Here is a 27,408-nt window from a genome sequence, read left to right on the forward strand (position 1 = left end):
TAGTCCTTGCCCCGGTTGTCTGTGATACTGCCCAGGGAAGTGGCTGAGTCACCATCCCTGGAGGTGTTTAAAAGACACATAGATGAGTTTCTTAGGTGGTTTAGAGGTGGATGACAGTGTTAGGTTAACAGTTGGACTTGATGATCCCAAAGGTCTCTTCCAACCAAAATGATTCTGTGATTCTATGATTCTGTGGTATCTGTATGCAGAAAAACAGCAACAACCCAGGCTGCTTGTCAGGCCCTGTCTGCCCATCAGGATCTGTCTGCCCCCACTGCAGGCAGGTGTTAGCCAACATGCATTCAAGGATGGTAAAACACTGTCCCAGGTTGGCCAGAGAGCTGGTAGATGCCCCATCTCAGGAGACGTCCCAGGCCAGGCTGGACAGGGCTCCGAGCAACCTGATCTGGGTGAAGATGTCCCTGCTCATGGCAGGGTGGCACTGGATGAGCTTTGAAAGTCCTTTCCAACCCAAACTATTCTATGACTCCATACCTGTGCTAAGGACTTCTGCTGCGAAGTCCCAATGAGGTCTGGGACTGCCCCTGTCCATAAGACACTCTCCTGGGGTTTGGGCTCTGTTCAGTCACCTGAAACAAGAAAAGCCATGAAAAAACCTCATGCACAGAATGCGAGTATTTACAGTTGTACACGAGGTACAGCACTTCTTGCAGCTGTACTTAATTTTGTGGGAGTTCTCATGTGACTGAGAACAGGTCGCAGGTTGGGAAGCTGGTTGTTTCCAGTGGGGTAATAAAACCAGTGGCTGCAGTCCTGTGACTCCCTTGTGATTCCACTTCAGTAACCAGGTCTCAGAGACCTCTGATACATCAGTAACTCATTATTTTTTAATGGTGGCTTTATCATAAACACCCTCTGAAACACTTAATGCTCTCAAGAAGAGGCTACTGCTGAATCAGATGAAAAGCTCCTGAAGTACGGATCAAACTTCAGTGGCCTAAGATGGCAGATTTTTAAAAACTGTGTTTTCTGACACTTCTGCGTCTCATGCAAATTACACACTGGATACAAATTCCTTCCTGTTCTTTTCTGGGTGCAGTCGGTTTATGCTGCTGTTGTTCAGCATTACCACAAAGCAGTAACAAGTGAATTTCCAACTCTGGAAAGAAATACTTAAAACATTAAGGGTGGGATGGGTAATTGCTCCAGTTAGTGTAAAACAAACAAACAACAGAATCTGGTGCTATATTTGTACCAGCTGAGATGGACTAAGTGGTGATAAAACAGCTAGCACAGCTGGTTTTATAGAGGGGTCTTACTAACAGGTTCTTTAAAGCGAGCCTTCATGTCATTTATCCAGAGGTCTTCTTTGTTTAGCTTGAAAAATCTTTGGGGAAGACTCTCTCTGACTGTGCATTTGTACAGTGCCTGGCGAAATGGGCCTTGGTTGCAAATGACAGCGAATGTCAGATAAATCATGGCCTCAAGTTGCGCCAGGGGAGGTTCAGATTGGATATTGGGAAAAATTTCTTCACGGAAAGGGTTGTTAGCCCGGGGAAGTGGTGGAGTCACCATCCTTGGAGGGGTTTAAAAGATGTGTAGAGGTTCAGATGACACAGAGATGAGGTGCTTTGGGACATGGTTCGGTGGGGGACTTGGCAGTATTGGGTTAATGGTTGGACTCAATGATCTTAAAGATCTTTCCAACACAAATGATTCTGCAATTCTGTGAATCCTGGATTTTTGGCTGCAGCAAGGGCTGAATCAGTGCAGTTTGGTGACTTGGGCTCCACCTTCATGGAGTCTCCCGATTGCACACCCTTGCCGCAGGCCTTTCCTTTCACTGTAACTTCTTGGAGGATTGTAAACATCACAACCAAGTTGAAGTAATTTTTATATCATCAAGTTGCTGTTCCCAGCTCTCTACAGATTCAGAAGAATCAGTTGCACATCTTGTTCTCAGGCATCTCTTAGCATCACTGATTACTGGTGAAGCAAGAAAGGGATTTTTGGTGGTTTGTTTCGTGGGGTTTTTTCTCTCTTAAATAAAAGCTGAGCTGATCTTCCCACACAGTCCAGGAGCTGGGGCCCTGAGGTTTGATATTCTTGCCCATATGTGGAAACAACCTACAGAATTTATTAGTCACAGAGGCTGAAGAGAAGCTTTAGAAAAATGTGTTAATTCACAGTGCTCCTTTCTAGCCACTGTCTTTGCATTTTATCTCAATTCAGATCCTCCCTAGCAAGCCAGCCCAGTACTAGGTTGTCAGTAAGAAGGTAAGGAGGAGATGCAACTGCACAAATGTGAGTGCTAAAGTGAGTTTTTCAACAGACCGGGGAGAGATAGACTTCTCCAAGGTTCCAACAGACTTTGAATGTCAGCTTGTTTATAGCAACCTAAAGCATCAGCGTTGCCAGAAAATTCACCTCTTGAAAATATAAACTGAAAATCACTATTTAGTTTCTGTAATACAACACAGATCTGAGGCTCTGATCCTACTCTTGGTCCCTTTGGCCCAAGAGATGCTCTGCTGGCTTCAGTGGGACAGTGTATGACTGCAAATAAAGACAGTAGTAAGTTCTAACATATAATCAAAATGGACAAATCAGGTTAGAAACAGAACAGTAAGGAACAGCAATGAGTGGACAGCTATTTAAAACAGCTCAGTGCAATAGGAAGAGAGGGGGAAACAACTACCTTTGAAAATCTGGATCTGATGATGAAAAACTCTGGCCCTGCATTTGCTTACAAGTTGTCTGCCGTCCAGTTCTATAAGCTGCTGGGACAGGAGGGATTTCTTGGTAATTCTAAAGATCTTTATCAGAGTTGTCTGCTGCAGGATATCACCCACGTATTAATTTTTGCAGCTTTGGGGGGAATGTTTTATGAGCTGGCAAACAGACGGTAGCACTTCAGCAGCCTCTGTGTCTCCACAATAGTTAAGCATCCTCTGTCAGGGCTGTGTTATGAATGAGTTTCTGTGTCACTGAGAGAGCAACGAGCCAGGGCAGGGGGAGAGGAGGCGTCAGCTGGCGGTCCAAGCGGTGTCACAGCTTCTCCCAGCTGTCAATAGCAGTGCAGCAGCCGCTCAGAGGTGAACAGCTGAAATTATAGGGGGGAATGTTTATAAGCTCTGCTAATGCTCCTTCTGACCCACAAATGGTTTTCTTGTTTTCCCTGGCACATGCCTGGCTTACTTCTCAGTCCCAGAGCTGGAGGCGGCAAGTGACCTCTGTGCTGGATGATCCTTCTGGCACAGGGAATGAAAAGGAAGTTCAAAGAACTGTTAGATTGACTGTCACACAGCTGGGGTGGGATTCATCTGTCTGACCACGAACATTTCTTCAGTGTAGACCTCTCCATCTGAGCTAGGTGCCCTCGCCTCCCTTTGCTGTCAGGATGAATTGTGCACTGGACTGTTTCTTTCCCCAAAGTGTGAGGAGCACAGTGTTGTAGAAAGGTGAAAAGCAGCAAATCCCACTCTTAAATATTCATGGCTCAATTGATAGTTCAAGCTTGCTTTTTATTGCCCAAAATTAGAAACAAGGATGATTTTTATCTGGCCCTTTACATTTGCAGACTTCAAAACATTATACAGTAGAAAAGAAGATCATCAGTATCCTAGTGAGGCAATGGAGGTACAGAGAGTGTTGCCTGCATTTGTTCGGAGAACTGGGTAGAGCCTGGACTACCCCACATCTTTTAATATGGGTTGAGAACATAACTTTATTCATCCCACTGCTCAAGAAAGCTGCCTGACATTTAGTCTGTTCTTTTGAAGGAAATGGGCCATCGATTGGCTTCTCGACCAAAGGGGTATGATCTGGAAACATATCCATTATTTTGTAATAATCATTCGTAAGAAAGCAGAGCGCATCTGGAATCACATTAGGTAATCATCCTGTAGGTACATCTATCCTTCCCTTGAATGGCATCAGCATGAGAGCTTGATCTGTACAATAAACTGCACAGAGTGGAAACTAAAGCTAAGAGCGTTTTCTACTGAAATATCTCCATTGTTTCCTGAGAAGTCACTCCTGGTTTGTTGCTGTCTGAGACAGAGAAGAATTGCATCCACATGTAATCGTGGGTTTAAGAGGTAATTTCAAAGGGCTGCAAACCCTCTCTGTCTATCTTTTTTATTAAGAATGATGGGGTTTGGAGGTCTTCCAGTACTGAACACTCATGTAATTCAGTTATTGCTCCAAAACTAATCCTGTTTATGAGAATCATGGCAGGAGACCCAGGCTCTGCCTTCATGTGCACGCCCATAACATCTGTGGTACTTGCTTGGATCAGTGGGCTGAGTATGGTTTCATAGCTGTTGAATTTATAGCTTACAGATCATTTCCCAAGCATTAAAATTATTCTGAGGGATTTGATGGGAGAGCTGGACCATTCCTTTACCCATGTAATTTGTCACTGACTCAATCAGCACCTTGTGCCAACTGTGGCGTGCTGGTGGGACATCACCTTGCCCCATTAAGATCCCTTTTTATTTTTGCAAGTGACTTTTGGGCGAAGTCACTTAGTGAGCAAGTCAGGAAAGCAGTTGCTCTCAGACAAATGAGAGGCCTGTGGGGGAACAGCTGGCCCTGCTGCCAGTCTGTCCACACTGGTGGTTCTGGTCCTCTCCTTTCCTCCCTGTGTTACCAGGGATGGATGCAGAGCCCTCAGCTCCCCTGTGCCAACCCTCACAGTCCATCCGTGCACAGCACGGCTTGTTTGTCGTGTCACAGTGCAGTTTGTCCTCCTTGTGATGTCACAGAACAGAACATCTGTGTGATGTCACAGCAGGCTCTATGTGGCCTCTACCTGTGACATCACTGAGGGCATTATGAAGGCTGTGCCCAGCAGAGGAACTTCTTTCTAAAAGAAATTCTGGCTCCATGCAGATCTCTTTGTCACAAGGGTGTGTATGGTAAAGGCAGAAATGAGAAGATGTGGTTGTGTTGGCAGGGCTAATGAAACCCTTTGTAGTTTTTCACAGAAGTCCCCATGGGCATCTCTGAGCAGTTGTAGTGAGGTCATCTACCAGACCATCCCACACTCCTGTGCTCCTTCACACTGTCTAGCAATAAAAATAGCTTCATTTCTGCCTGGGGAAGGATTACCACATGGTGGACAACTGTGTGGCTACCTTAAAGGCCCCATTAGGGGCTCAAGCTGGGCCTAGGAACTGCAGGGAGGAAGGAATGACAGTCCATATTGGCCTAAACCATATGCAGCATGATGGCATTAGAGGGACACTTGGTGCTACTGGAAGCTTAACCAGTGCCAGAGGGGGACGGCACAAAGGTGGCGTAAAGGTATTTTTAGTTTCCTTCCTCTTGGACTGGCCAGGTCTGTATGGTATCTCGAGGGCACTCAACAGGTTCCTTATCCTTGGTGTTGCAACATAAAAAACAAGAGATTTGGTTTAATCCTGAGAACTTGAGTGTTCTGTCCTGCCAATGTAACAGAGCTGGTCCTGTGGGCATTACATTGCTGGTAGTTAGAGTAGAACCCAAGTCAGATCAGTCTGAAAGTGCCAGGCTTGGAGGCTGTGATGACTTGCATGGCTGTAGATTGACAGGAATGCTGTTGAAATCAAAGGAGAATGCTGTGGACCTTCGAAAGGAGATAAATTGCTTATACTTTGCTATGGTGCAGCCTTGCTAGCACAGCTGATTGTGTGCATCAAATAGGTCTGGTTCTGTGTTCTCCTGCTACCCTATTCACTGTAGAAGAAGGAATAATATTCTTTAAAAGTGAACTTACAGATGTCTCTCAGTCTGTCATTTGGGTCAAGGTGATCTGCTCTTGGACACTACCTCTCTACTGTGTATAGGTGAATGTCTTAACATGCATTTATCAAACACGCTCAGAAGTGTTCTCTGATGCAGAGGCCCATTGGTGTGGAACAGCATCCATCTATACCATGAAAATGTCTCCAAAGCAGAGTTGGGAATGGGGCCTGGCCCACGCCAACTCCCAGCACATAGCCTGGGGGAACACAAGTCAGTATAACCCAAAAGTATGCAAAGGCACATCAGTACTTTAACAGCAAAATCCGAGTGCCTTGGTAACATTCCCTGCAACTGTTTAACCTGCTGTTACAGACCTTACCTCTGTGTACACTAGGAATTTAACTCCTTGCTGACAGCAGTTTCTCTAGAGCACTTCCACTAGTGCTCCTGTACATGGTTTTGTGCAGTTGCATTGGGGAGCAATCCGTGAGGCCTAGGGCTGTTACTGGCCACCAATTTCTGAAAGCTTTGCTAATTTTCAGAGAATGTGATGGGCTTGGAGAGAAGTTGCACCAGCAAGGGCAAAGCAGAGCTTGAGCAGCTCCAGCACACATCTGTTTGCCACACAATGTAATATCATGGGCACCATTTATACCTAAGGAAAGTAATGCAGAAAGGGAAGAGTCTGTACATGTAGATACCATGTCTGTGAGTAAAAAAGGTTCTTCCTGAAAACCAGCTCCTGGAAAACCATTTTTATTTTCAGTCGTTGAGTCCCCCTTGTTCACCCTGGGCTGCATTAAATCCCTTCATCTAACACTTTGCTTCGTGTCTTTTGATTCACTCTGTCGGTAGCTGTGTTAACAGAAGTATCTCTTCACCTTTCAGCAAGATTATTAGTCATGATACTGCCATTATATAAAACATCTCATTTCTTCTTTTCCAGTGAGGATCGAGTAATTGAACATTACAAGAAACTAAATGGTCAGACAAGAGGTCAAGCAATTGTGAAGTAAGTGATTTCTTGTGACCTTTGCTTTATCAGGAAATATTTATGCTGGACTGTAAATACAATATGTAACTATGTCTCCCATCTCATCTAATGCTTTATTTTTAAGTATTTCTGTACTTAACTAGTTATTTATTTAAGCATTTTTTCCCAGATCATTCTCTCACCTTCTCAGACATGTTATTCTCTTATGTCTTGTTTTGCAGTTACATGAGTATCGTAGAATCACTCCCAACATATGGAGTGCATTATTATGCAGTAAAGGTACGTGCTACAAAAAGGGTCATTTATTGAATGAAACTGTTGTTGGAGGAGAGAGAGAGAGATACAAATAACCATCTTGCTTTCACAACACAATACACTATACACAATGCACTACTACTAAAATCTCATTTCACTTCCTGTAGTAGAATAAACTTATTTCAACTGTGTAGTGAATGTTTGGTAAATACAGGTCCAAAGAGGAAAATACTGTTCTTGGAGATAAAACTCTTGGAGTCCTATTGTGCTGGAGAGGTTCATCCCATGAGCAGCAGCAAGCTCCGGTGATGCCGGTGAACCAGCACCAAAGGGCCAAGCCAGACACATCGCTGGCAGACTAAATGCTTCACTCCTTTTTGTAGTTCTAGGAGGTCAGATTTTTCCCAGACAGCAAATCCATGAGCAACTGAGTAGGGCCAGCCATGACCTGCAGACTGCAGCTCCCTTCGCTTGAGAGGCAGGATACAGTACAATTTTGTAATGCCAAAAATCATTGTCCGATACTCTAGAGATAACATATCCCTCTCTCCAAACAACTCTCTGCTTCTAACTATGTGGATTTCATTCAGGTATTCATGAAATCCCTTATTTCTTTTATCTAATGATTTATCACCAAATCTTCCAGTCTCATATTATTATTATTATATTATTACTTCCCTGTCTGACCAGCTGTGTAGGGTTGTTATTTTTTTTAAGTAGAGAAATCAATAAACATGTGAAGAAAGCTAGATCCACACTCCCCAGAGCGTATTCCCTCGTTTATCACCCCTGAAGTTTTGATGTGTTTCATCATTATTTCTCTGCACAGATCATATGGTTTTCCATACATCCGTAATGTCTTGCACACATGGGGTACCATAAAAACACAAATATTTGGCAGCACCTCTCTCAGGGAGATGCAGTTTTAGTCTGTTCCTGCTAATGTGCATGGCATTTTGCAAAAGGCATTAGCTTCATCTTTTGCTGGAGGACAGGACCCCTCCAGCACCCTTGGATACCAGATCTCTTGGACTACTCTCAACCAAAAAGATCTGGTGGACTGGGCTGGATGTTCAAGCCTATAAACACTTGAGAGCTATTCCAGTGAACTCCCCATGATCAATAAGTGCCAGTGAGCAGCAATGAGGCAGCAAACACTGCACATAAATAGGCTTGACTTCTGCCTGAGGTGGGGGTTTTGGCTTTGCTGTGTTTTACTCTGCCATTCTCTATCACATTAATGGAACAGATGTAATTTCATTGAGGACTCCAGTTCAGTAAATTGCCAAGAGGCTGGTATCAGATATCAGCCATTACTCCATAAGGCCATTTTATTGCACACTCAGACACAAAGCAGTTGGGTCTGAGCCTGTCAGACCTTATCACTGGGTAGCTCTCAGATCCCATTACTGCTGCATTTTCAAGATTAATGCTAAAATCCTTCCACATAATTCAAGTCAGCTGGGTGATTCACTTTCCTTCCTCTCCAGTCTCTGAGTCTTCAGGCTGAATATTTTGCAGGGAAGAGAAAGAGGATGCACCCCTGCACAATGGACCCATGTCAAACCTCCCCACCTCCCCTGGCTGCCTTTTGAGTAACTTGATCACAGGTGATGCATTTTAAATGTTTTTATATGTCATAGCTAAAAGTGAAACAGATCTCTCCTAAACACAATGTGGCTTTGTGACTCGAGGACATTCAGCAGAGGTAAATTTAACAGCACCCATGACATTGAAAAATACTGCTTAGAAACAAATCTTTACCTTGAACAGCAACCTAGGGAATCTCCAGCATTTCCCCATCCCATTCAATGTAACTCCTTCTCTTTTTTCTTCCAGGATAAGCAGGGAATCCCTTGGTGGTTAGGACTTAGCTACAAGGGGATTTTTCAATATGACTACCATGACAAAGTGAAACCAAGAAAGGTAAGTGTTTACTTTTCTATCAAGATCTGGGCTTGCCACACATGTTGCAACTTGATTTGGGGGTGTGACAGATGCCAAATGCTGGCATTGATCCATACGATTTTGAAGGATGTTGTTTCTCCTAAACTTGTCTGAATGTCTGCAAAGAAGTAATAGACAAAAATAGCTCTTATTAAATGTTTTGGTACAGGGGGAAAATGTCACTTAATGTTGCAAACTTACGCTCCCTTTTTGCATCGTTCTTAAGATATAAATGGGAACTGAAGGACTGATTATCTCAGGTGCTGGAGACCTTCCATCCCCACTGGCTGTGGCAGGATTGAGGGTGCTCAGCCAACACTTGTTAGTGTATTGTCAGGCCATAAATGATCCGAGAGGGCAGAAGGGAAAGAAAAACTTTGTCCATTTTCTACAAAGAGAAAAACTTGCATGGTTTTCCCAGGTGCAGCATTATATTTGATAAGCAACAATTCTACTAACTGAAGAGTTAATGTCAAGCTAACAAGAAGACTTTCATCACATGCCTAAAGAAAAGGCATATAAAAAGCTTGTGTCCACTATCTGGTTTGCTTAGGAACTTTACTTTGAAAAAGTTTACAAATCAGGGCATGGTCTGCGTAGATCTGATCACAAAACTAGAGCATGGTCAGTGATTAGCCATTCTAGTCTCATTATTACTATTTTTAGTGAGGCTTTCAGTGCATCTGGAAATCGGGATTTGTCTCAGTCTTCCAAAGTGCCTTTGAGAAATCCAGCTAAGGAATATCCTGTTCATTTGGGAGGAGGAATATTCTGATCCCCTGAGCTCATCCTACTAGGTGGACCCATATGTTCTGATTTTCCTACCTAAGATGCCATCTAATACCAGAAAAAGTTCATCTCTGAGCACATGCCCTGCAGGTGGGCATGCACAGTCTGTTAGCAACAGTATTTGTTGTACTGCAGACCTGTGGAGACATCAGGAGGTGACGTTTCAGGCTGGCTTGCTGGCTGCAGAAATGGATGATTTGGAGCAACTAGGCAGCTCTTCTATGGATACAAATGCTTCCATGCTGAGTTGACGTACTGCAGTTCTCTTTGCATTTTCTCTTTCTTACTATGTTTCTGTGCCAAGGTCCCCCTTTCCTTTCTTTCACCTCCTCTGATCACATTCAAGTTGGATACTGCCTGGTGTTCACAGACAGCATCTTCTATTAAAATAAACTAGAATCAAGGTTTTGGTAGAAAACGGAACTGCTAAGGAGGCAGTAGGAGATAATAGGTGCGTTGATCAGGCTTTTTTATTCACTGAAGGCTATTAATGGGGCTTTTTATTCATTGAAGAAAAGGATGAAGGGAGTATGGGGGGTCTTCGCAGAGCATTTATGCTTTAAAAGACATATCTATGTGTGATCAATCATTACCTGCAGGGCAAGCCATACTTATGATGGTTTAAAACATGCCTAGGCTAGAGGTTTGCACCCACATACCTCCATTAGTGCCAACCCCCCGAGGGAAAAGGTGTCCTTAAAACATGCCTCCGGAAGTCAGTCTTAGCAATAGAAACATTTCTGTGGAGGAAAACAGTGTCATGGTATGACAAGGACTCAGCCGTTCACAGGCTGTAGCAACTTTTATCAACCGTGATGGGATGAGACTGTTGGTGGGCAGCATCAAAAGAAAAAAAAGAGTTCAGGTGCTCTGCATGAGTGAAGACAGGCATTTCCCCTAGAAGAGTCAAGCCTCCTTTCTGAGCTTCTCTAATTTCTCTTCTCCTAAGCCACTCAGGGTGATCCAATCTGTAGCATTCATTTTAGAGCTAGATAACATCTTGGCCAGCCTCTGTGTCCCTATTAACATACCTCTAGCTCTCACATTGCTGCTAGAATCAGAGACTGTAGGCATATCCTACCCTTTTTCTGAAAGTGTAACCCTAAAAAATATGGTGGCAGTTTTCTCTTTATAGAGAATTCTTTTTTTTTTTCTTCTCTCAGGAAATTATGTAGAAAATCCAAGAGACCCAAACCAATGATGCCGCCTTATGTATAAACCACTGAGGACTTCTGTGGCTTAGCAAAAGTGGCCATAAATCTGGGAGGGAAGGTTGGGTGGGAAAGGAGAGCAGGAATTTCCGGGCTAGAATTTGTCCAGTGCCATAATCCAGAGACCACAGCAGTGAAAAGACAGCCTAGATGAGCATTTCTCTGTTACATGATGCTTGCAAACCCCATCTGTTGGCAGGACTATTCCAAAATGCACAACTTAAATCAGGGACAGGACTTGGACAGAGTGGCTGAGGTTTCAGTATTTCACCATCATGTGCTTTTACCCTCTATAGAGCAAGTAAAAAGACTTCTTACCCTACACAGGTGGTAAAACCCCTCTGGCGAGAGCAGCCCAACTCAGCAAGGAGCAATGTTTAATCCCCTGCTAATTAGATTATAAAATTGCACTTGATAACCCTGGTATCTGGGAGCTTACCATAATCTGATTCATTTCACTATATCAGCATGGGCTGGTTCAAGTCTTTGCTGTACAAAAGGGAGGGGTGAACCTTACTGAACTTTCTGCAAGGTAAATTTAGGTAGGGAGGGGAAAAAGTATTATGTCTTTTCTGATCTTTATGATTTTGTTCCTGCACATTGCCAATGCCAGAAACAAATTGAAAAATTACAATGGAAAATAAACTCCCTGGAAGAAACACAAGCAGAAAATTGTAGCGAGAAACCAGCTCAAACCAAGACATTTATATTAAATGCATACAAAAACCTCGCTTGTCTTATAAGGGGGATTATAATGTTTTGCTATTGTGTCATACTAGATAGATTTCCATGCTTATTGTGTTTGCAAGTAAAACTGTAACCCACACTAAGCAGCTGAGCCTATCTCAGGCGATCCCATTAGCCGTCGGTCAGACCACATTTTTATTAAATTGCTGGAGTAAATCAGCCATGTGTCTAGAAAACTAACTGGGTTTGTCAGCAAGTTGGATGAGTCCAGAGAGGAGAACTGAGGCTGACGCAAGGCCAGAACCTGATCTTGCTTGTGCTGTTCTCTCTCAAGCATAAGTCCTTCAGGATTAATGGGGATGCAGCTGAGATGGGTGTCTGGCACCTAGTCCAAGGTGGTTCAGGTAGGAATGTGGGGCTATTAAACTGGAATGCAGCTTGCGCTGAGCTGCAGAGCCCTAATGTGACTCTGTGCTTCTATTTTTGTGTTCCCTCCTGCCTGTGCTTGAATTCTGTGGGAGCCCTGAAGCTACCCAAAGTCATCACTTCGAGGCTTATCATTCTCCCTTCTGGTTTTCTCCTGTATTTTCATGGGCTAGCTCACAGACTCAGCAAGCCCTGCCAAAGGATTCTTCTTGAATGTTGCCTGTTCGAACCCAGATTTGATCCAGATCTGTTATGATCTGACAGCTGTTCATTCTTAGGTATTAAATAAATGCAAAAGTTTTGGTATACTTCACAAAATCCATCTCTGCAGCTGAACAAGAAGAAGGGAGTATCAAGTGTGGGTGTTGTCCCATAACCATATGCTGAGGCATTCTGGAAGTTCAGTAGCAGCTTGCAGAACCAGTGTCATTTTTTGTAGCAGCAGCTCACAGCATCCAGGATGGGCAGAATTCATCTCCCTCTATATTAATTAAGACTTAGCTTCTACAAACTCTTCCCTGTCAAGAGAAAATGCACATCAATGCTCAGTGTGCCTTGAAAAAACACATCAAAAAGGAGTCGCTGTCCTGATGCGCTCTACCCACCTTGGGTCAGCACCATCCAATACTCACGATAAATCAAAGCAAATTCTTTGGAGCCAGGTCTGCAGATGGGATGGGCCAGCACCACTCTCCCACAAACCGCTGAGCCTGTAGTGACCAAAACCATGGTTTTCAGAGAAGGGTCATTAGGGATTCTTTTCACTTGCATACTGCAGAGCAATTAAAAAGACAGAGCAAGGCACTGCAGCCCCACTGTGTGACTCTCATCTGTGAGTGGTGTTGTTTTGGTGAGATATTCCCACTCTCTTAAGAGCCCAAAGGCATCTTTCAGTGCACACAACTTAACAGTTAGTAAACAATTAATGCCAAGCTGAAGAGTGAATGATTAACGAAGTCAGTCAAAGCACTTCCATATGGCAAATAAACAGAGAATTTGTTTAACTTATCACCAAAAGTAAAATGACGTTAGGAGAGTTTGGTAGTGTTTGGTTCCTTTGCAAGAAATACCACTATGTAGTAACCTTCCACAGAAGGATAGTAGCAATGAAATTTAAGGTGAGCCTTTTTTCTCAGACTCATAAACATTATTAGTGTTTGCATTCTCTGGCTGACTGAAGAGAACCCAAGGGGAATAAAGACATTTGGAAATAAGATAAAATGTAAGGCAGCCCAAAATTCAGCTGTGAATGTAACTTGACAAAGATTTTCCCTGTGACAGCCAAACATCAGTTTCTGCCATTTCTTCCCAACATTATCCTTTCTCTGAGACAAAATGAAGCATGATAGGAAAATACTCCATCCCTTGCCATAAGGTCTCCACAATACTCTATGGATTCTCATTACAGAAGAATTTAATTTGTGGTATTGTTGTGAATCCAAAGCGACCATAACAGATTGACTTCCCATTTAAACATTAAAAAAAAAAAAAGAGAGCTGAGTTGGACCCATACTATCAAGCAGTACAAAGCGCAAGTAAAATCAGTAGTTTTAAGCATCTGATCAGAGAGAAAACACCTGCTTGTCAAAAGCACAAACAAAGTAATCAGCACATTAATTGTGTCCAGAAAGTGAAAGATTGCTGTGAGATGTCACTTGGCCTTTTCCAAACAGCAAGAGATAGAGTGAACTTTCCCAATTCCAGAGGCAAAATTAGATATTTACACAGGAGGAGCAATAACCTAATTAAGAGCTGCTTTACTGCAGAACAAATAGAGATCCTCTCTGCTTTAGGGCATAATGAAGCTTTGTCAAGTCAGTAACTGCATTGATGGAGTGGTTAAACTTGTGATTCCTGTGGTGAAGGAATGACAGATCAGTAACTTAAAAAACATAAAGTAGGGACTGATGTGAAATATATAGAAACTCGTGAACGATGGGGAGGAGGAGCTGACAAATTGGTCTCTATCCTGACGGATCATAGGACATCAGGACAGTCAAAAAGGCAAAAGAAACATGAAATTCAGCTCAGTTACAGCAAGTCAATTCACTTGCACAACTCCTTGCTGCACGAGGTCAAGAGTTTAGAAGGGTTTAAGATGGGACTAAAAGTGTGTATGGGTGACCCCTCCACCCAGAGTTATAACATTGAATTGGTTGTTTTCAAACAGGACTTTGGGAGGGGTTATAAACCCTAGTGTTCAAGGAGGGCGTTTGATTTGGCAGCAGGTTGTTTCCTGTTGTCAGAGGCATGGAACATGGGTGACGCTCCTCTCACTGGCCACTGAGCCACAGGGCACGTTCAGAAAGGGCTGGACTTTCTCTAGAGCATCCAAAATCAAGCGGGGTCAAAGACAATGGATTGGACTTGTGACTAATTGGGCTTTTCTTGGAACAGCATCATTTCCTAAGACCTTTGCAAACATCTTTGCATTGAGGACAGGGATAAAAGATTTCAAATTTACAAATGATACAAGAGGAGCCGAAAACATTTCCAGGAAATACTGGTTTAAAAGCTCGTGGAGTCTCAGTGGTATTGCTGTAATAAATTATTCACTGTGATTAGCAAACTGTTAAGGACTACCTGCTGATTCCTTCTGCTCAGCGCTTTTATTTCTCTTCCCGTTGCTGATCCTTCATGCTTTTTGGATTATGGACTTGGCTGTAAACTGAACCAGTCTTCAGGTCACGGCGGGTTCAACTCATTTTATAGTGCAGTAATTCAGTCTTGGTTTAGTGTTTGGAAATATGGAACACTGAAAGAGGGAGACATATATAAAGCGAGGTTCCTTATTATGCTGTTTCTTCTCATGGAGAGAGGTTGCTCATTGCATTTCCTTCCATATCAAAATGTAAGACCCAGATCTGTGACTGCTGAAGAGCAGCCGGAGTTTAAGACCTTCCTCTGATGAAATGTTGTGTTCCATCTCTGTTACACAGAAGACACTGGTCTCACCGGCACCTTTTTTGCTGCTTCTTGCCCTCAATTTGGGTTGTTTGCCATCCAGCACCAGGCTGGATAACCCTTTCAACACCCACTACTCCATGTCTTACATCGTGTCAAAAAGCTGCCAAGAGCACTGGGAGATAAATACATCCGATCCAGACACTGGGCTGGAAAGCAGGATTTTGTCCCTGACACTGACAACTTCCATGGGATTTGGCCGGACGTGCCACTTGGGCTGTCATTCAGCGAACATTTCTTTTGGCAGCAGCACCGACTGCAGTGGCCTTCACCACCCTCCTCCCCCATCACAATCCTGCCACCATTCGTCCTCTGGGCCCCATCCTCAGTCACACCAGTGTAATTGTGTGGCTGGGAAGGAAATTGCTCCAGAAAAGGGATCAGAGCTCAACATAACCCAGCCAAAAAAAGTGGGAACTTTTAACATCAACCAGTTCACGGCCCCATTCACCATCTGGCTACATGGAATGTGCCCTGGTGAACCTGGATGAATTAACAGTTAGGTATGGGTCATCATCACCACTTTTTCTCAAACAAGCAGGTAAAATTTTGCTTCAGTGTCTCTCCCGAAAAGGGCTGATCTCGGACCACTAAGTAGATTGTCTAAGTAAAGCAACTTACTAAAAATCACAGAATAGTCTCAGTTTGCATTATCTAAGCAAATAAGTAGCTTGATCAACTATAAGGCTTGTAAACACTAACACACAGGGTAAGGCACTGCTGTTTTATAAGGAAACCAGCACTATTTTGGTAGTTTAGTACATGTGTACTGTGGTGATACCATCAGGCACACAGTCCCCTGGGTTTTCTCTAAGAATTTACATTCACAAAGGCTACACCATGACATCCTGTCCCCTGACCCAGCCAAGTCAAACCCATGGCTACCATAAAATATAGGGGTAGTCCCATCAAAGTACAACTCTCTTACTCTAAGTGCCTTGTCATATTCAGGTCTTAAAGGGTAATTCTCTATAAAAGCAGCAGCCAAGTCTTAAATGATTCTGCAGCGTCCAGCAGGAACTTCAACAAGACGCAAAGACAAATCACTCCGACAGCACAAAGTGAAACAAATTGGACCTCGGCATCCTGGAGTTCGGGTGGAGATCTAGAGACTGAAACCTCGTCCAGTACTTGTGCTTGGCCCTGAAGTGGGAGCAGGGTCCCCTCCTGCCCCTTCCTTCTCAAACGCTGGCTCTTAGCTCACCAGGACTCACTACTCCGAAGACCTGGGTGTTTTTATCCACAGATGAAGCTGAGCAGGGACCCAGTTATTCAGTAGCTATGAATATGAGGCATCTTCAAGTCAGTGACCTGGGCAGGAGGCTCAAAGGTCAGGCATTGCAGCCCATTACATGGAATTGCTGCTGCCGTAGCACCCCATACACAGACACTGCAGCACAGGCATATTTTTAGTCACACAACTTAATACAGATGTGCATTGTCATAGCAGTGTGGGATGGGTATGGTGGTTCCTGTATTTTGGTTCCAAGACAGATGTACTTTAGTCATGTCACTAGAGAAGACAAAACGATCCTTAGGAAAGAGAGTAGCAGGAGAGGTTTGTGGGCGGTATAAATCATTCTAGGGTGCCACAGCTGATTCACAGGCTATAGGCTGTGCATCCTTTGTCTAATACATAGTATATTATGTCAGAAAGGAGACATCTTCAATGCAGGAAGATCTAGTCGCTTTGATTTGTCTGCAGAGGATAAAAGGGAGAAAATTTAACTTACAAGAACAAGGAAAAAAGTTCTCTGCAGACGTATTGATTTTGACACACCCAGCATGGTGACAGCAATGCAATATTTAACAGCCTCTACCAGATATATATGTGCAGCCAAGGTGGATTTGCTTGTATATAAAATCAAAGTCTGATCTCCCAGTCTCTATACAGTTATAGACACAAATAGCAAGCTGTGTTATGTAGACAAATAATGCTTTGTCCAAATAGCGGCTCTTCCCTTTGTGATCTGATGCTTTGCTGTCTCTCTGAGTCAATAAACCACTTTGAAATTTAATAAGGAATTGTCTCTCCATAATGGAAATGAATGCAGAGTGGTGATTATATAGATCTAGACTCAATTTCTTTTTGGTCAAGCCAGAAATGTTTGTTGGGTGGTGTGGTCCCATGAGAAGAGCGCACAGCAAAATGGATCTGAAATTGGACCAGAAATTGTTTGTCTGTTTGGCACAAAAAGAGTCCTGAAGCCTGAGGGGAAGAAGTAATTAGACAGTGAGCTAGGATTGCTGACAGACCACTGAAAGTCCCACTTTGCCAAGCCACACTCTCATTCCATGGGGGAAGGGTGGACGACAAGCCTCTGGGAAGATCATTGGTGGGGCTGTTTCCCACATCAAATCATACAGGAAACCTTTCACTTTTTTGTTTTGGGAAGTGAAAGAAAAAAAAAAAACAACATACCCCAAACTAATAGAAATACAGGGATGAATGGAAGTGTGGCAGGATAGAGGGCTAAGTTATGGTGCAGCAGCATCTCCATCTCATGACCTGGGGGCACCCTCAGCAATGGGTCACACTAATTCACAGGTGACAGCCCACGGAAATCTCTTGGTAAATCTGGCCCTGAAACAAGAGTCCATTTGTTTGAGCTGAGATGGTGCTGTTCTGCCTGGACCAAATCCTTCCTCATTCACTCGAACTAGTTTGACAGAGGTATGATTGATGGGAGCAGGGTTGGCTTGAGGCAGAACACAAATCTATGCCCGGAAACCATGGCCCCACTGAAATCACTGGGACAAAACTGCCATTGACTTAGCTGGAACTGTGATTTTCATAGAGTTTAAGGCCAAAAAGGGACCGCTCATAACCTCCACCCTGACCTTCTGCATAACTCAACCCCTAGAATTTTGCTTGCTGGTTTGTTCAGTGGAGGGAATTACATTTCCAAGGAGGAATTTTTTTGTTATGTTTGTTTTGTCTTTAAACTGCAAAACAAAAGACTTGGGAGTTTGTAGCTGCACTCAGGCAAGCTGTGTGAAAATACTGTCATTGTTTAGTTCCATTGTTTAGTACCAGTTTTAGGATCAGGATGTCATCCAGGGCTGGCTCTTGCCCATAGCGTAGGCGAGGGAAGGGGTTGCATTTGGGCTGTTAGAAATGTGCCATGTTATTTCTCTGCCTTTCCTAAAAGCCTTTCAGAGTATCCAGTCTGGGTGGCAATGTGTGCATTTGGGAGGGTGATTGTTCCTTCTGCATAGTATGATTTAACAAGGCATTAATCATCCAAGAAGCTGCAAGACTTGAAGGACTGAGAGATGCCATATAGGTCAGGAAGTCCAAGAGCAATTACAGTTGGTCATTTATTAGATGCTTAGAATCAAAGAAAAATATAGAGCAAAAAGCCTATAGCCCAACCTCGTGCTCAAAGTCAGGCCAACTTCAGAGTTTGATCAGCTTACTCATGGCCCTAATATTTGATGACCTTCACTGATTGTGTTTGGGTTTTTTTTCATATATCTAGTCGGAATTTCCCTTGCCACAACACATGTCCATTGTCTCTTATCCTTTAGCTGGAGACCTCTGAGAAAAGTCTGTCTCCATCTCCTTTGTAAATCCCTTTTAGGTCACCAAAGAGAGCAGTCAAAGAGCAAGTAGATCCTCTGCAGACTTCTGCAAATGGTTTAATTCTGAACAGCCACCAGTTGTGAAATCTAAAACCCCTGAGAGCATGTGCGTCGCTGAGTAACCTTGTTCAGCTTGTGCCCCGTCTTAATATACCCAATGCAAAATGGTTCACACTGTGTCCCCAGGCAGAAGACAGTATCAGGGACCCAGTGCCTCAACCCCAGGATGGAGAAGCTGAGAATAGCTCCAAGAGGTGCTATTTGGGTATGTCTCTAGGAACCATAATCCAGAGAGCACTATGTACCAACCACTGGTGCTGCCCCTCAGCAATTCTCTGTCCTGTCCCTGAGCTGCAGGACAACACAGGAGCCAACAACAGCCTCATTACTGCCTGGGGTCCTTAAATGTAGGGCATGGTCCCTCCACTGGATACTCAGCCAAGGCTTTCCGAGCACAAAGGGACAGACCACGACTCAGGTCCCCACATCTCAGTGAAGTCCAGGTCACCCAGGGCATGAGTGACTAAGCCAGAAACACTCCCCTACATTTCATTCACAAAAAAACCTCCCTTTTTTATCAGGAGCTTCTGGCATTTTTCAAATGTTCTTATGTTGACCCTACCTCCTGCTGTGTGCAAACTCCACGGCGCTGGCCCCACAGTCAATAAAAATGGTAAAAACCTTCTTCAAACTCACATGGTTCAAATGGATGCAGATCCCTGGGCCTTCTATCCTCTGGGCTCAGCTTAATTAGGGAGCAGCCAGCAAACCACAAGTGTGCTCACAAAAGAAGCTTGCGTCTGAAGGGCTTTGACTGCGGCTCTTTGTAACTAGTCACAAACATCTGGTGCCTGGCAAGCTCACCTGCCTCTTGGAAGGGGTTTCCAATGAGAAAATTCCTGTAGTTTGCACCTAAATTCTCCACAGTGCACCATGCGCGACTCAGATCTCTCCCTTAGCTCCTCTTCTAGGCTGCCAGATTTGCAGAAAAGCCATTTTTGGCACTGGCTTTCCCACCACAGCCTCCCCGCGTACCCCAGCATATTTGAAAGAGTACACATGGTCCGACAGGGAACAATTATTCCCTTGAATGTTTGCACGTTGATAAGCAGTCTTGCAAATTCAAGTGAGAGCGTTGTTTCCAGTTTTATTGGCAGGATGCAACAGAGCCCACAGTGGGGACAGTCCCCCCGGAGAAGGCAGGAATAAGGGTAATTCTTTTCTTCTTTTTAAGTACTTCTTCCCATTTCACATGAATGCATGAGTGTGCAGCTGTGCTCAAAAGCCAGTCTCAGGGAGACTTCCTTAAGTATCTATTGAAGATTAAATGATCTCATGTGCAGCCTGTAATGATGGCCACTACCAAAAATTGTTCCCATCTGAAGTTGCCTAGTGCTGTATGATCCCAAATAGGCTGCTGACCTCAGAAGAGATCCCAGCAGGCAAACCACCACATCACAGAAGCTCACCCCACCGCAAGCACTGCTAATTATCCCCTTCTCTGTGGGCTCTGAGTGAGGCAGCTACTAAAGGGCAGGGGAACTGTGCTCTCAGCTTGTACTTCTGAGTTACTTTAGGCTCCTAAACCTCATGTCCAGCACGTTTGGGAAGATGCTGTCCCAGTCCCTGCTATGAGGTACCTTTTGTCTGACAAAAGCCAGTATGCCCCTAATACAACACCAGAAAAAGTCAGTATGAATTGTCCCACCCAGAAGGACAGATGTTGGATTCAGCCCTGAAAATCAAAAGGGCCTATAAGAAAGATGGGGACAGACTTTTTAACAAGGCCTGTTGCAATAGGACATGGGGTAATGGTTCTAAACTAAAAGAGGGGAGATTCAGGCTAGACATGAGGAAGAAATTTTTTACCATGAGGATGGTGAAACCCTGTCCCAGGTTGCCCAGAGAGGTGGTGGATGCCCCATCCCTGGAGACATCCCAGGCCAGGCTGGATGGGGCTCTGAGCAACCTGATCTGGGTGAAGATGTCCCTGCTCATGGCAGGGGTGGCACTGGATGAGCTTTGAAGGTCCCTTCCAACCCAAACTATTCTGTGATTCTATGATCAAGCAAAGACAATCATAAGCCAAATAACCCAAAACCAGACCTAGCCTCAGTGTAGGAAGAGGCAAGCCAGCTATGAACACACATGTTTTGACTCAAACTAGTCCCCAAACCAGCACTCATCTGTTGTCACTGCATTTCCGCAAGACCCTGTTGAAATTATGACCAACTCCCTGCTGTGGCTCGTATTCCCCAGTGAAACCTGCAAGCACCAGTGTGGTAAAAGCATCTTGATGGGTAAAAATTACGTTTCCATTCAAGAAAACCCACTAATGGCACCTCGTGCATCTGTCACTAAATTAACAACATCAATTTGAAACCGTACATAAGCTGGGCAACTGGTGAAGGGAATAGCTTGCTTACATTAGGAGATCTGGCTGAAGGGAGACCTTAGGATTTTTTTCTCCTGAGGGGTTGTGATCAGCTAACAGGAAAGCAGATATTTTCTTGCGGGTATTCAGATTTTCATGGATTGAATTCCTTATGGATATAGACCTCTCAGATCAACGTGGGCAAAAAGAGTGCGAGGCTGCAGAATAATATTTGGGGAGCAAAGGGAGAGCGGTTACAGCAATGGTGAAATGCACGTGTACATTCTGGAGAGCAGAGCTATGGAAAAAAAGACAGAAATTCAGGTTGTGGGGTCGCTTTCACCCCCTCCCTCCCAAGAGTTTGGATTTGCCACCTTCTGCACCCTGCCAAGAAAAACAAAGAAACTAAATATAAAAGTGCAGTGATCTGGGAAGCTGCTTCAGTACTCAAAATGTAGGTGTCTAATGCCGTTTTAGGATTTGCTGGGGATTCAAGACATCTGCATGGGGCTGGCAGATGCAGCACCAGCCCTATGGTAGCGGCCCAGGCCAGGCAGGGTACCCTGGGGAATGGAAAGCGGCACCGAACGCCTACATTGGGTCATCTGAACAGCTCCCCCAGAGCCCTGCGTGTTTGGACAGTTGGAGTTTATCATCTAAGAGAAACGGCGCTGCACTTAACAAACTGAGCACTGTGAGGTTTGGTGGCAGAGAGGATAAAATAGGAAAGGATTGGAGCGCAGGGGAGAGTCCAGCAGAGTCTGAGGGAGGAGAATGGGAAGGAGAGCAGCTGCCAACAGTTTGAAAAAGGGTTTCAAATTCCTTCTGCGCCGCACCAAAGTTTAGTCATAAATGACAATGGGGGACCCAGGGACAGAGGGATGTTTTCTGAAGGGTGTGATCTGCTGTTTTTTTAAGACTCTTATGTGTTCCACATGTCTGAGCGCCTCCCAAACACGTCCTCTGCACATGTTGTGCGGCACGGACGCGTTATCCTCCCCGCCTTGCGGACGGGCATCTGGAAGCAGGGAGGGATGTTTTCAGCAGCCTACATGGCAGTCTCAGGCTTGACCCCTGTTGTTGTCAGTGGGAGTTTCGGCCCCAAACTTCCTTTGTGTGCCTTTGAAGCTCTGCTGCAGTGCTGGGCACTTGCAGGGGAGACAGACTTCGTGTTCAGAGCTCAGCTCCCAGCTTAACCCTTTCACCCCATGTCTGTCCTGCCTTGGTGGCTATAATACTGGGTATTTCTGTGCTCTGTTTGGTGATTATGACTTTCAGGCAGAAATTAGTTTTTCCAATGGAGGAATAAAATAATCCTATAAGGACAGGGTAACCCATTCTTGTAAGCTTCCCATCCATCCTGACCCTCTTCCTCCCCTACCCTTCTGTGATGCAGACCTCCTAACCCCATCCTAGCTTCCAACACCCCTTATAGAAAAAGAAAACAAAACAAAATAACAAAATATACACACCAAACAAAACAAACCTTCTGGCTGGAAACTTTTACAAACACAAATATTTTCAGTTTTGCTGCACCTGAAAAATTAGCGAGGAGAAAATTTTGAGTCCACCCTGTGGCTTGTTTTATTTTCTAGATTTCAGCTCCACCAGCAGCTTAATCAGTGCAAATCAAATTACACCTCCTGTTTACTTATCTCCAGAGCGCTGACACTGGCAAGCGGCTTATCTTGGAAAGGCAGGAGCCAGCGCCTTCCTTGGGGGTAGGACAGGAACTCCACAGAAGCTGTTTGTAGTGGGAGAGGGAGTTATAAATCAGGGAAAGCTCTGCTGGCTCTGCTCCCCAGCAAGGTTACTTGCTGGGGGCAGCACAGGGAAGCTGAAGCGCAAGATGCCCAGGGGGTGGAAGCTGCCTCCTCGTTGTGGATTAGCAGCCTAGAAGCCAGGGTTTGAATTTTGGCTTACTCATTTGTAAAGAAGAGGCGGCGGAGGACCTGTCTGCAGCGGTGACGGTGAGGTGGTTTGCAGAGCTGACACAGTGTTTTGCAGTCACTGCGTCCTTCGTGCTGCTTCTGTGAGCAGTCGTCCCTCCTCCCTGGGAGACGAGAGTCACTTCACAGCTGAGGTGTGGGTACAGGGACTGCGTGAGGGCATCATATGCTCCATGGGCAAGTAGAGACCCCTTGGCCTGTGCTGACACAGCCAGCAACCTGGGAGAGCTCAATTTCACTTCTGTGACCATGGGCAAGTCAGTCACCTGCTTCATGCCTCAGTTTCTCCCCTTGGTGATAGGGTTGGGCTTTGTCTACACAGCGCTTTGAGATGCCCCAGTAGGTCAGCCTGTAAAATGGAGGCAGGAATATGACTTATTGCTGTGTTTCGTGCCGCCGGGAGCACGCTCCAGCCCTGGGCACCACCAACACGAGCGCGCCAGCGCCTGGGACAGATGAACTGACGCCTCTTGGCTTATGATGGTGTGAAGTTGTACATCGATTGCAGGCGTAAAAGCAGAGCTGGGTATCATACTTCAGTGGAGTGGTGCAAGTTGCCCCCGTGGGGGTCTCACCTCCCCAGCCAGACCCCTCCGAGGTCTGTGCTGCACACGCACGGCCTCGGAGGGAAGGGCTGCTGTGCCAGCTACCCGCCCTCCAAGGAAAAAAGGCGGCTGAATCCCGGTTTTCCCGTCGCTTGCATGTGTTTAAACCGTACTTCTCCCTGCAAAGTGAAACCGGCTCCCTTCCCCGCCTCCCCCTCCGGCGGCACCGAGCCCGCCGCAGGCAGCGGGGGTCGGGGAGGGCGCTGCCCGCCCCCGGGGCTGCCCCGCGGCTGCTGGGCGGGACGCGGGGCCGGGCCGGGCCGGGGCGGAGCGGAGCGGAGCGAAGCGGGGCAGCCCCGCCGCAGCGCCGGGAGGAAGCGGAGCGGCGGGCAGGGCTGGGCGGGGGTTTGCGCGGAGCTGCCTCACCCCCTTCTTCTCCCCGCAGATCTTCCAATGGAGACAGTTGGAGAACCTCTATTTCCGCGAGAAGAAGTTCTCAGTGGAGGTGCATGACCCGCGCAGGTGAGAGCCGAGACGAGCCGGGCTTTGCAGTGCCGAGCTGGGCTGAGCCATGCCGAGCCGGGCTTTGCAGTGCCGAGCTGATCTGAGCCATGCCCAGCCGGGCTTTGCAGTGCCAAACTGGGCTGAGGCATCCTGTGCCATGCTAAGCCGGGCTTTGCACTGCAGACCCGGGCTGAGCCATGCCCAGCTCAGCCGAGCCATGCCGAGCCAGGCTTTGCAGTGCGGAGCCGCGCTCCAACCTCTGTGCGGGGTTTGCTGCGCTTCATATCTGGGAATCCCGTAAGCAAAGGGCAGCGGGTACTGAGCCGGGGGCTGCCGCTTCATTCAGCAGCACATTTTGGGTTCGGGTAGGTGTTTCTGAGGGTGCGTTTCCCCTTAACTCCTAGCGGTATTTTTTTTTTCCTTTCCTCTGTTTTGGTACCTTCTGACCCCCGGGGATGTGCAACTCCGGTGATCCAGCTGCGGTGCCGGCACCCCCGTGCGTGGAAGGGGGTTTGCCTTGCCCCCGTGTTGCACTTGGAGCCCGCAGATGGGCGCCAGATTTTGTACTCACATGCTTCCTTGTAAATAAATATTCAGTAGTGCAACTGAAAGGAATGGCTCGGTACCAGTGATTTACCGGCAGTCTGGATGAAAGCCCATCAGTCGTTTTGGCATAGGAGCCTTTTTTTTTTTCTTACTTTACAGATCTAATGTGGGCGAGAGTGAGTTCAAGTGACTGTGTTGCATCTAATCAGTGCGTTCTGAACCCGATGTTCGTTTGCATTAGTGGGTGGTTATTGCAGACAGTGAACAGTGTGTACATTGCTCTGTAAGTTGTTCTTGCTAAAAGCAATGTCCCACTTGCAAAGTATGAATACGGCTGATGGAAACCAGCTCTCTTCACAGACTGATTTGATGTGCTTCTCGTAGTACTGTGTTTTGCTGATCGCTCAGCTGTGATCCTGTTCCACCCGTTTCCCGTGCCTATCTGCGTACGAATACATGTATTTGTATTTGGGGAATTTTGCATGCAGTTTTTGTACTTATTTGCCCTGATATGCACATAGTCACACCAACACAACAGTGCCTATCTCCATAAGTGCATTTTGTTAAAGCAAAAACTGAGCAGAGCAGCTCGTACCATTCCGCAGCTCCAGGTCAGCAGAGCCTTGAAGCATCTGCTTAATATTAAGCATGTAAATAGTCGCATGAAACCTAGCAGAGCAAATTCCCGAAATTGAGAATACGCTGGGAGATCTTCCAGCGGCAGGAGCTGGGGGTGGTGTGCTCCTTCCCTTGCCGAGCCTCCGGGTGAGGCGTCGGAAACGTGTGTTGCAGGCAACCAGCAGCCCCTGAACACCCGGGCTGGCCATTGTGTATAAGCAGTGATTCCAAGGAACGGAGAGCGAATAGCTCTGGGAAGTTAAGATCATTATGATGTTTGCAACTCAGTACTATGCATGAAATGTGACCAAACAGAGGAACCTCCTCTGTCTCATTTATATTTTGATGATAGGAATTACTGACACAGGAGAGCTTCCGTTTTTTATTCGGTTGTGCTGTTCCTCTGAATCAACACCAGGAGGACAAAACCCTGTCCCAGGTTGTCAGCCTGGTACTTTCTCACTGCAAGGCAATTCACTTGGTTGGTTTTCATGACCAGAGAGTAGCACCACTGTAAAGCAGCAAGGCACATTGCAGTGGCGTGGTGGGAACCCAGCTCTGGTCGTAGTCTCCCAGCCACATGCGATGGACTCCTGTGAGGAGTTTTTGGGCATGTGGAGGCAGAGGAGTAGCCAACACACTGCTCCCTCTGCATTCCTCTCCGTGTAGCCAAACCGGAGCCTGAGTCAGCGAAGCCACACTCGCAAGAGATCAAGCACAGCTCCGTGGTTGTGGCCAGGGCTGGGCAGCACAGTGTATGTTTTTAAGCCCTGCCTTTGCCCATGGCTTCCTGTCCCAAACAAGCCGTTTAACCTCTCTTCATCATGATTACTTATCCCACAAAGGAGAGAAACGATATGTTTTAAGGGGTATCAACGGGGTTAATTCCATAGCACATGTGGCACATGTGGAGGGAAGTCATAGAAAAAGCACCCGTGGGCCATCTCTCGCAGGTCCCTGAAAGACCTGTGAAAAGTCCACAGCTCTAACCAGCTAAGTCTGCAGACTTTCTATCAGGGTCTGCACTTTTGATGGGAAACATTAACAGATCCCAAAAAAAGGAAAAAAATTGGAAATCACTGCTTTTACAATGAGAGGATGAATAGCTTGCAGAGTATGCTTCTGAGAGTTCAAAACAAGTAACTGCATTTGAACTGAATAGGATGACACCAGAATTAAGGCCTTAGCCCATGTGTGCCTTAATGGCTTACCGCCTTATATACCAATGTGCTGCTGTGGTTTGTGTCCCTTAAACCAACATAAAGCATCCAGAGTTGGATCTCCTCTCCAGCCTCAGCTTCAGGAGCACCTTCCAGCACAGCCTGGGTTCCCAGCCCAGTGACAGAGATCGGGCAGCCCAGTGCCCATCCTCACTAGGACCATCAGCTGCCGTCCTCCTGCATCCATGGAGAGTTTTCTCACAAGAATGACAGAACAGGACAAGGTCTTCCGCTCCAGTCACATGGAAAGGGCTCAGCACAGGATAACACTGAAACATGAGATCCTGGTTGTCTCAGACCGCATTTCTGTGCTAGTCTCTGTACCTATGTTCACATTCATGATTCTACTCCACCACAAGATTCTTCTTAACACACCAGAGAGGAGGACCTCCTTTATTTGGGGCTTCATAGATCAGTGGCTTGTTTTCCTCCAGCCACTGCTACATCCCAGCATGGGGAGGGCTTTACAGACCAGGACACTGTGAGACTGGGTGTGCTGGTGTCAGGGGCTCTGCTGATGAGGTTAGAGTTGAGGGGTGGGGAGGAATAATTAAGCAGTTTTGTACAGCTGTGAAAGCACGGGGAAACCTAAACTGTGTTTTTTGCTATTAATACTCGAGGACAATTGGGAGTCCCAGAGAGGAAACATTCGGCTCTTATTTTTCCTGTTTTTATATTCACTCAGCTAATCGCTGAGTAACATTCTCCTCTCCAGGGCACTAGGCAGACCTCTCCGAGCCTCACAACTCCCCTTTCCCACCCCACATGGCAAGTCCTGCTACATCTGTTTACAAGTGGGAAAATCAAGGTACCTGAAGAATTTCTCCCACATTCTCTAAATGATCCTGTGGATCTTTAGTTGTCACCTGGATCCTAACATTTGACAGTTACTGTCCAAAGCCAGAGGTGTGTGCAGACTTGGTCTCAGGTGTCTCTGCATGTGATGAGACGCAGAGGATTCACACATGCTCTGGCATTGGTGACTCCCCTGGGACATGTAGCAGGTCAGCATCAGCTCAGTCAAACCCAGGAATACAGTCTGAACTGGACTGACTGGATGATCTTTACTGTTAGTCCTCTAGAACCTGCTAACTTTAGGAGTT

The 27,408-nt window shown here is 45.8% G+C and overlaps 1 protein-coding gene across 9 annotated transcripts in view; it reads left to right on the top strand.

Moving 5' to 3' along the window:
- Window positions 1–27,408, top strand: part of FRMD4A (FERM domain containing 4A) — a 388,388-nt gene that overhangs the window by 324,478 nt on the left and 36,502 nt on the right. For all 9 annotated transcript variants that reach the window (XM_065829459.2, XM_065829460.1, XM_065829457.2 and 6 more), the window contains exons 9-12: window positions 6,638–6,703; window positions 6,907–6,964; window positions 8,780–8,866; window positions 23,863–23,939. In XM_065829459.2, the coding sequence (XP_065685531.1) occupies window positions 6,638–6,703; window positions 6,907–6,964; window positions 8,780–8,866; window positions 23,863–23,939 (288 nt within the window). The remainder of the gene's footprint in view (window positions 1–6,637; window positions 6,704–6,906; window positions 6,965–8,779; window positions 8,867–23,862; window positions 23,940–27,408) is intronic.

The sequence above is a fragment of the Patagioenas fasciata genome, chromosome 1, assembly GCF_037038585.1.
Source record: "Patagioenas fasciata isolate bPatFas1 chromosome 1, bPatFas1.hap1, whole genome shotgun sequence".
Lineage (NCBI taxonomy): Eukaryota > Metazoa > Chordata > Aves > Columbiformes > Columbidae > Patagioenas > Patagioenas fasciata.